General features: G+C 43.6%; 1 protein-coding gene across 1 annotated transcript in view; it reads right to left on the bottom strand.

Annotated features, from left to right (window-relative positions):
* Positions 1–800: 800 nt before the first annotated feature.
* Positions 801–10922, bottom strand: part of LOC311504940 (uncharacterized protein) — a 37223-nt gene continuing 27101 nt past the window's right edge. Inside the window, exon 21 of the mRNA XM_084568294.1 lies at positions 801–2554. Coding sequence (XP_084424420.1) covers positions 2460–2554 — 95 coding nt within the window. The 3' untranslated portion in view covers positions 801–2459. The remainder of the gene's footprint in view (positions 2555–10922) is intronic.

Raw genomic sequence — 10922 nt, 5'->3', positions numbered from 1 at the left:
AAAAAAAAAAGATGATCCGATAAAATATAGAGGACAGTGGTGGATAGGTGAGAGTGATGATGTTAGAAGAGTAAAACTCACACAAAGCACATTTACAACGGGGAAAGATAGATGGTACGTCTGCTTCACTGTTCCTCTGAAAACATCACAGCCAGCTCTCCATTTCTCACTAATTCTTTGAAAGCAGGAGCAGTCATGTATTATTTTACCTTCAAGTTCTTTTCTCCACATTTCTTTACTTTGAAAAGTTTAAGTAAACGGTTGCCATCTAGAAGAGTATAGCTCATACCTTTTAACCCATAGGGGATATTCTTGCTTCAATAGGTTTTTAATAAAAATAAGTAGAGCAGCGCTTCATCCTACGAACCAGGAGCCAAATGAACAAGAATGTGTCCTTTTTTCAAACAAGGACGGGACAAAAAGTTCCGTTTAGAAATTTCGTTTAGTACATTTGAGTGCATTTCGGACGCCAACCAGATTAAACTGTTAAGCTTAATGTCGTTAGTGAGACCGGTCCTTCAAAAATGAGAAACTTGTGTTTCTTTTTAGCACCTCTGCAGATTTCCAGAGTGTGGGGAAAAAAACAAAATTACAATTCAGGAGCGAGAACATTTATTTCTCAACCATCGACTACTGGAGTTAAAAGGACAAGGCGTCTTGTATTTTACATTTACACCTCTACTTAACTAAGCAAATAGGTAGGAGCCTCCTATTGGATAATTACTGCATGGGTGATTATCTTTCAGCTGGTAACTGATGCAATGAGTAGCTTCTCATTTCTTAAACAACCACGTCTAAAGACACATCCTGTGGTCGTGGAAAAGATGTTAGTCTGTTTGAGAAGGGTCAAATCATTGGCATGCATCAAGCAGAGAAAACATCTAAGGAGATTGTAGAAACTACTAAAACTGGGTTAAGAATTGTCCAACACATTATCAAAAACTGGAAGGATAGTGGAGAACCATCAGGGTAAGAAGAGAGACAGATGAAGTGATGCACCCATCATGCCTAGTGTCTACTGTACAAGCCTGTGGGGGCAGTGCTATGATCTGGGGTTGCTGCAGTTGCTCAGGTCTAGGTTCAGCAACATTATGTTGCCCAAAGAATGAGGTCAGCTGACTACCTGAATATACTGAATGACCAGGTTATTCCATCAATGGATCATATTCCAAGATGACAATGTCAGGATTCATGGGGCTCAGATTGTGAAAGAGTGGTTCAGGGAGCATGAGACATCATTTTCACACATGGATTGGCCACCACAGAGTCCAGACCTTAACCCCACTGAGAATCTTTGGGATGTGCTGGAGAAGGCTTTGTGCAGTGGTCAGACTCTCCCATCATCAATACAAGATCTTGGTGAAAAATGAATGCAACACTGGATGGAAATAAATCTGGTGACATTGAAGAAGCTTATTGAAACAATGACACAGAGAATGTGTGCTGTAATTAAAGCTAAAGGCAGTCCAACGAGATATTAGAGTGTGTGACCTTTATTTTGCTTGGTGGCAATTTTTGTGTAGTTTACAAGACATGATGCATCTTGATGTTAATCAACTAGTCAATCGACAGAAAGTTTTCAGGCAATTAAACTTCCAAGCAAAAGTTTTGTAAAATGACTTGGTTGCATTAAAACTAATGATTTGAAAAAATTGGTTTTGAAAAATGCGACTGTTAAACTTACATTTTTCTAAATAAACGAATGAATTTGAATGAACTGCAGACACCAATCAGCAGACTTGAATTAATGTTGAAAATAATCCTGATTTGCAGTTCCAGTTACAATACCGTCCCATTTCATTCCTGCCTCTGTCTCAAACCTCCTCAAACCACAACAAGTGCTACAGCTGCATGACAGCAACATTTTAAAACCTAACGTGACATACATTTTCATCGTCCTTCAGATCACATGGAAGCATGGATGTATACGGTGTGCACTCATTCCTGTAAATCTCTACTGTCCCATTTTATTCCCCCGCACAAAGGCTGTTCAATAATTCAAAAAAAACCCTGTGCGGAACATGTTGCAGCATACAGATCATGTTCAGGAAGGATTTTCTGCCGTGTATATGAGGGATTTTCAGTCATAGACATGTGTAGGAGCAGGAGGAACGAGGAGGGGAAAGATCTTAGCTAACTAAAGTTTTCTTAATGTTGAATCTTCAAAAGCAGTTTCAAGTAACCTCTCGTACAGTCAGTCACTGAATTCAGTCAGCATGTATAGTGTATAGTATAAAAACTGAGGGAAGATGTTTGTGTCCACTATTATTTGGGCCATAAAACAAACGGCATCTTCTGTTGATCAAACTTTATATACACATCGTATGCACGCACAATTTACAGTATAGATAGATAACAGTTTAGTTAAAGGATTGAACATTTAAAAGAAAAAAAAAGAAAAGGAAGTTTGAAATGCTTGGTGAGGGGAGAGTGCACAGCTGTGGGTCCTAGGCTCAAGCTCACGCTGTGTAGTTGTTGTAGTTCTGGAGGGTGTAGGTCGCAACGGTGTCCAGCAGCCAACCACGGGTCACGACTGTGGCTTTTCTGGTGAGATCTGGTGGAGAGGACAACGGGTTAGTATGTATAAAGATGGGACAACATACAAAGACAATGAGTGTAGAGTGTGAGGCTCAGGATGCAACAAAATATGCCTCAATATTCAAATATATTACAAGTATTTTAAGCAATCAAAGATTATTTGATGAATTAAACATACACCGATCAGTCATAACATTAAGACCACTGACAGGAGAAGTGAATAACATCGACCATCCTGTGACAGTTCAGTGTTCTGCTAGGAAACTTCTGGACCTGGCATTCATTCATGTGGATGTTACTTAGACATGTAGCACCCACCTAGACCACACCAGACACCCCCACCCCATAGCAATGACACTCCTTGATGGCAGCAGCCATCCCCAGCAGGATGCAGCCTGACACAGACACACAGACACACACACAAAAACGCTCTAGGAACAACATGAAGAACGGCACAAGGTGTTGACCTGGCCTCCAAATTCACTAGATCCCAAACTGATCAAGTATCTGGGTGTTCAACTGAACAATAAACTGGACTGGTTGGACAACACTAATGTCCTATACAAGAAGGGCCAAAGTCGCCTCCACCTGCTAAAGAGACAAAGGTCCTTTGGGGTGTGTAGGACACTACTCAGGACCTTTTACGACACTGTGGTTGCATCGGCAACCTTCTAACGCTGTGGTCTGCTGGTGTTCCACGGAGAGGGACAAAAAGAGACTGGGCAAACTGATCAAGAGAGCCAGCTCCATCCTGGGCTGTCCTCTGGACTCAGTGGAGCAGGTAGGGGACAGGAGTTTTGTTGGCTAAACTGTCAAACATCAGGAACAACCCCTCCCACCCCCTGTATGAGACAGTTGGGACTTTGGAAGCTCCTTCCGCCAAAGACTGCTGCACCCACAGTACAAGAAGGAACGCTTCCAGAGGTCTTTTGTCCCCTCAGCTGTCTTTAACATCAGCATTTCTTAGCACTGCTGCTGAGCTTCTTTTCTTGGAAATACAAAAGCACAGTACATACCAACTCATCCTTATCATTACCTCACATCTTTTTCTTCTTGTCAACTTCTGGTTAGCTACTTAAAACCTGATTTAATGGGATAAATAAAGTCCTATCGTTTCTTATCTGTGGGATGATCCACAGAGGCCCCTCCCCTCAACCCATAGGACCCAAAGGCCCCCACACTAACACCATTCTGCTGCCAGACACCACAGGACACCCTCAGAAGGCCCATTTTGTCTGATGAGTCACTTAGAGGCACAAGGGAGACCTACACAATATTAGGAAGATGGTTTTAATGTTGTGGCTGATCGGCATATCCATATATACAATACATATTTAGAGGTAACAGCAAGTCATCTTTTACTCTATACTTTATTTTCAGCAAATACCATGAAAAGATCCACCCAAACTTTGTCAGTCCATCTCTCAGTTGTTGTTCAACCAACATGTACATCTGTAAATATCTGTCACAACCTATACTGTTATTATTCTAAAAGGTAAATAATCTCCTATAATAGCTAGGAGTAAATACTGCATTTATTTTTGTTTGACTATTTTCAGCTGTGTATGAACACACAGTGGTGCCTTTTTAGAGTATTTATGGGACCAGGATGGTGTAGTGAGGAGGAAAATGAATGAACATGTCAGCCAGCGTAACCTCAGCCCATGTTTTTGCTTGTTCTTGGACCACAGCAGGGCTCTGCTGGGACATTTCTGTGGTTTAGGGGGTTAAGAATCTACCCACAACCCACAACAATCCTCTTTTATTTATTTATTTATTTATTTTTTCCATGCAGCTCTACTGTCATTGTCTATTGAAAGCAAAAGCAATCTGATTTGTTGATTTTTGATGAAAACGTTACCAGCTTTACATTTTAAATTTCACTTCAAGTTAAAAAAAACAATCACTGCAGACAGTAATAAACCACTGGGATAAAGAAGTAAAGAAGAAATAAATTAATTAATTCACACAAATCAATTACGCTGGACAATGGTCGGGAGGAGATGTTTGTGATTTCTATTAACGGTGCATGAGAGGAGGATGAAGCGGGATAGAGAGGATAGGAGGGGCAGCTCGATTACCTGAGCTATAAGTGCCAGAGGACGCGGTACAGGAAAAGCGGCATTAAATATGCAGCAGTGCAAATTAGGATGCTGAGGGGGAAAGTAGTGGGGAAGAAGAGGGGGCGGGGGGAGTCAGAGCCACTCGCTCCCCCTTTCTCGTTTCAAACTGTCATCTCTCCTCGTGCTGTGGCAGCCTCTCTCTTCTGCGGCCAGCTTGTTTTGACATTCCTCCCCGCGCCACAATCTGACATTTTCTCTTGGCCGTTTCTTTTCGCTGCCTAACTTCCTTCACACTTGCTTTCCTGGCGAGTCACTCTCCTCGGCCACGCTGGGGGACCCTGTCTCATTTTGGTTGGCGGCCTCCGCCATCTCACCGTCCTGGCACTCGCCGCATTCGGATCCACGTACTAATGGGCAGACGGGTGCAGATACATGCATGGCAGTGTCTCTGCACCAGTCTATCCTTACATAACATCAACACACAAATTTACTGACTTTGTCCTTAAAATACCTTTTCCACAAAGATGATTAAACTGAAATGCTGATAATGTGATACAAGACATGTTTTGGGGATGCCAAAATATGTCTTTTGCCATTTACAATAATCCCCTGAAACGTTGCGGTGATTTCAGGGGATTATTGTAAACGGCAAAACCATCCGTGAGATGATAAATGAATATGATAAAATGGAAGAGCATTGAACATGTAGCATTTAGCTGTAAAGTTAGCTTGGATATTGTTCTCTAAAGCAAACTCCACATTTAAAACGTAACCCATGTGGTGTCAGCCCAATCTTTGTCTTTATAAACTTATATGTGTAAAATAGGGGGTCAGATTTTTTAAAGTTGCTCATGACGTCACCAGTGTCATAAAAATTATTATTTTTAGAATAATAACAATGACATCTTAAATAGCATTTAATTTTCATTAATTTTTAATAATATTCAGTAGCTGTGGAAAAAAAAGATTTGGCTTATATAACCGGCCATGAAAGACGACTCAAGAATCATGAATCTAGAGTCTATTTAAACGGCTCAGTTGAGTCCTACCACGTTTGAGTGATATATAATCAATAAACGGCACCATTCAAACATCTTACATCTCATCTCGTTAGCTCGTTCAGGGGGTTACATATGATATGCATGATTCTTTGGCCGCTCTACGGCGTATCCTGACATAGACCTCCACACAAATGTCACTACAGGTTGCAGTGTTCTCTGAATTCGCTGTTAACACAAAAGTCCATTGTTAAAAACATTTTTGTAAAATTCTACAATACGCTGATGGAAACACGGAAAATTAACAAAAAACGGTTGATTCAGTAATAAACTATTTATTCTTTACTAAATAAATGATGGAACCTCTGAAGTTCAACTAGTTCAATTCAGTTGAGGGCAACAGGATGTTACTATTTTATTTTTTTTTTAAATGCAAACCTTTATTGAAAATTTGAAAAAATACAGACAATCCACAGGATGTTACCATGGTAACAGTAAAAGCTCTGTGGGGATGTCAGACACGTGACCTCACTGGTGAGGTCAAACTCCTTTGATCTTGTGATGATGTCACAGTATGAGATAGAATCTCCTAAGCCCCGCCCACAATTAGAAAAGATCAAAGACATGCTGCCTTTGATCTCAGATAGTTTAAATAGGAGCAGATTCATCAGAGATTCTCTTAATCTTCGCTGAACCCACATTCAGGTTAGTTGACAAACTTTGAAAGTTAAATCTTGTTTTTACGACACATATTCATCAGAGATTCTCTTGATCTTCGTTGAACTGACGACATTCAGGTAAGTTGATAGACTTTAAAACCCGTAAACCAACGTATCCAAGATAATGTATCGCAACAAGTCACAAACAACAGTTCCAATGGACAGAAGGAGTCGTTCCCAGACAGAGGAGATCCCACAGATCACAATGGACACGATTCGTCCACTGATCGAATCCTTTTTTAACACGATCACACCAGAACAGTGGGCATGTTTGAGAATCGGTAAACCAGACGATGATATCCATTATATTCTGGCACAGCTGATCAGAGACTTGACAGTGCTCATTTCCAAATCCTTCCTGGAGAAAATCAAACAGGGACGTCTTATCTCTGAGGAGGTTGTCTTGTCCAGCTTGGGTGACACACTTTCTCAAACCTTTGCTGAAGTCCTGGAAGTTAAAGAAGTGGTCCACTCTGAGAGCTCAGAGGTGTTGACCAGCTTAATTGCCCAAGACGTGACTGAGAGCGTCAACTCTGTCCTCTCTGCTGGCGAGGACGCTTCAGAGTCTGAAGTTAAAGAGCACGTCCCTCCCAAAAGAAGACTTGAAGCTATGGTTCGTTATATCAGCAAAATGCTGAAAGAATTCATTGGGAAGATGAAGTGCAAACCTCGAACACATAGGAAGAAGAAACGCGTTGTCACCCCACCGGAAGACGTAGACGCTGACAAAAAGTCAGAAGATGTGGGGTCTAGAAAAACTGAAAGCTGCATTCAGTCGTTAGACACAGACAACCAGGAGACAGCCTCCATAGGAGTCAAGGAGAGCTGTGAGACTATAACAACAGAAGCTGACACAAAGACAACCCCAGACTCCTCCTCTCTCAAGGATAAAGTAGAGGACAAGAGTCCTGCATGCGGAACATGCAAACTGTCCCTGAAGAGAATGGGGGGCATGATTAAAGGATTCTTTGTGAAACCTTCATCCATAGTGTCATCAACACAGTCAACAGACGTGCCACGGGTGACCACTGTGGAGGTCACTGTACCTGAGCAGCAGTTTCCAGATGTTGCTGCTGTGGTGCTCATTGTACCTGAGCAGCAGTTTCAGGCAGGCAACGCTTTGGAGGTGGTTGTACCTGAGCATCACTTACCAGGCGACAAACCAGCCCAAGACTTTGAGCAGATGAAATCCTCCTCTCTGGAGATTATAGTAGTGGAGGATGAAAGCGCTCAGTCTGATAAAGAGACCAAGAGCTTGGCAGAGAGCAAGGCCTCAATTGTTCTCCCAAAGTCCAAGAAGAAACTGTCTGTTAAAATCAAGACTATAGGCATTTTTGCTAAAAGGATTTTCAAGGTGTGCCCTGCTGTAGTCAGATCAGCATCAATAAAGTCATCAGAAGATGGTTCCACAGAGATCATTGGGCCTCAGCAACAGGTCACTACTGTGCTGGTCACTGTTCCTGATGATCAATTTCCAGAGCCCACCGCTGTGGTGCTCATAGACCCTGAAGACAAACCAGCCCAAGACTTTGAAACCTCCTCTCTGGACAGCACTGCTCAGCCTGAGGTTGAAGAAGTCCAGGGTCTGGAAGAAAGATCTGCTCCGGCCACACGTCCAAAGTCTAAGAAGAAATTGTCTCTGAAAGGAGTGAGTACTGCATTTAGTGGCTTCTTTGTGAAACCACCTGCTGTTACCCCTGCCCGCATCTCACCAGAGGCCACCACCGTGGAGATCCCTGTGCCTCAACACCAGTTACCAGAAGACAAACCAGCCCAAGACTTTGAGCAGCTGGAACTGGCAGAGGAGATCCCACAGATCACAGTGGACACGGTTCGTCCACTGATCGAATCCTTTTTGAACACGATCACACCAGACCAGTGGGCATGTTTGAGATTCGGTAAACCAGACGATGATATCCATGACATGCTGGCACAGCTGATCAGAGACTTGACAGTGCTCATTTCCAAATCCTTCCTGGAGAAAATCAAACAGGGACGTCTTATCTCTGAGGAGGTTGTCTTGTCCAGCTTGGGCGACACACTTTCTCAAACCTTTGCTGAAGTCCTGGATGTTAAAGAAGTGGTCCGCTCTGAGAGCTCAGAGGTGTTGACCAGCTTAATTGCCCAAGACGTGACTGAGAGCGTCAACTCTGTCCTCTCTGCTGGCGAGGACGCTTCAGAGTCTGAAGTTAAAGAGCACGTCCCTCCCAAAAGAAGACTTGAAGCTATGGTTTGTTATATCAGCAAAATGTTGAAAGAATTCATTGGTAAGATGAAGTGCAAACCTCGAACACATAGGAAGGAGAAACATGTGGTCACCCCACCGGAAGACGTAGACGCTGACAAAAAGTCAGAAGATGTGGAGTCTAGAAAAACTGAAAGCTGCATTCAGTCGTTAGACATAGACAACCAGGAGACAGCCTCCATAGGAGTCAAGGAGAGCTGTGAGACTATAACAACAGAAGCTGACACAAAGACAACCCCAGACTCCTCCTCTCTCAAGGATAAAGTAGAGGACAAGAGTCCTGCATGCGGAACATGCAAACTGTCCCTGAAGAGAATGGGGGGCATGATTAAAGGATTCTTTGTGAAACCTTCATCCATAGTGTCATCAACACAATCAACAGACGTGCCACGGGTGACCACTGTGGAGGTCACTGTACCTGAGCAGCAGTTTCCAGATGTTGCTGCTGTGGTGCTCATTGTACCTGAGCAGCAGTTTCAGGCAGGCAACGCTTTGGAGGTGGTTGTACCTGAGCATCACTTACCAGGCGACAAACCAGCCCAAGACTTTGAGCAGATGAAATCCTCCTCTCTGGAGATTATAGTAGTGGAGGATGAAAGCGCTCAGTCTGATAAAGAGACCAAGAGCTTGGCAGAGAGCAAGGCCTCAATTGTTCGCCCAAAATCCAAGAAGAAACTGTCTGTTAAAATCAAGACTATAGGCATTTTTGCTAAAAGGATTTTCAAGGTGTGCCCTGCTGTAGTCAGATCAGCATCAATAAAGTCATCAGAAGATGGTTCCACAGAGATCATTGGGCCTCAGCAACAGGTCACTACTGTGCTGGTCACTGTTCCTGATGATCAATTTCCAGAGCCCACCGCTGTGGTGCTCATAGACCCTGAAGACAAACCAGCCCAAGACTTTGAAACCTCCTCTCTGGACAGCACTGCTCAGCCTGAGGTTGAAGAAGTCCAGGGTCTGGAAGAAAGACCTGCTCCGGCCACACGTCCAAAGTCTAAGACGAAATTGTCTCTGAAAGGAGTGAGTACTGCATTTAGTGGCTTCTTTGTGAAACCACCTGCTGTTACCCCTGCCCGCATCTCACCAGAGGCCACCACCGTGGAGATCCCTGTGCCTCAACACCAGTTACCAGAAGACAAACCAGCCCAAGACTTTGAGCAGCTGGAACTGACAGAGGAGATCCCACAGATCACAGTGGACACAGTTCGTCCACTAATCGAATCCTTTTTTGATACGATCACACCAGACCAGTGGGCATGTTTGAGAATCGGCAAACCAGACGATGATACCAAATATTTGCTGGCACAGCTGATCAGAGACTTGATAGTGCTCATTTCCAAATCCTTGCTGGAGAAAATCAAACAGGGACGTCTTATCTCTGAGGAGGTTGTCTTGTCCAGCTTGGGTGACACACTTTCTCAAACCTTTGCAGACGTACTGGACATTAAAGAAGTGGTCCGCTCTGAGAGCTTAGAGGTGTTGACCAGCTTAATTGCCCAAGACGTGACTGAGAGCGTCAACTCTGTCCTCTCTTCTGGTGAGGACGCTTCAGAGTCTGAATTTAAAGAACACGTCCCTCCCAAAAGAAGACTTGAAGCTATGGTTTGTTATATCAGCAAGATGTTGAAAGAATTCATTGGGAAGATGAAGCGCAAACCTCGAACACATAGGAAGAAGAAACACGTGGTCACCCCCCCGGAAGACGTAGACGCTGACAAAAAGTCAGAAGATGTGGAGTCTAGAAAAACTGAAAGCTGCATTCAGTCGTTAGACACAGACAACCAGGAGACAGCCTCCATAGGAGTCAAGGAGAGCTGTGAGACTATAACAACAGAAGCTGACACAAAGACAACCCCAGACTCCTCCTCTCTCAAGGATAAAGTAGAGGACAAGAGTCCTGCATGCGGAACATGCACACTGTCCCTGAAGAGAATGGGGGGCATGATTAAAGGATTCTTTGTGAAACCTTCATCCATAGTGTCATCAACACAGTCAACAGACGTCCCACGGGTGACCACTGTGGAGGTCACTGTACCTGAGCAGCAGTTTCCAGATGTTGCTGCTGTGGTGCTCATTGTACCTGAGCAGCAGTTTCAGGCAGGCAACGCTTTGGAGGTGGTTGTACCTGAGCATCACTTACCAGGCGACAAACCAGCCCAAGACTTTGAGCAGATGAAATCCTCCTCTCTGGAGATTATAGTAGTGGAGGATGAAAGCGCTCAGTCTGATAAAGAGACCAAGAGCTTGGCAGAGAGCAAGGCCTCAATTGTTCGCCCAAAATCCAAGAAGAAACTGTCTGTTAAAATCAAGACTATAGGCATTTTTGCTAAAAGGATTTTCAAGGTGTGCCCTGCTGTAG

The sequence above is a fragment of the Chelon labrosus genome (assembly GCF_963514085.1).
Source record: "Chelon labrosus genome assembly, chromosome: 19".
Lineage (NCBI taxonomy): Eukaryota > Metazoa > Chordata > Actinopteri > Mugiliformes > Mugilidae > Chelon > Chelon labrosus.
This window is presented reverse-complemented; position numbering and strand designations above follow the sequence as displayed.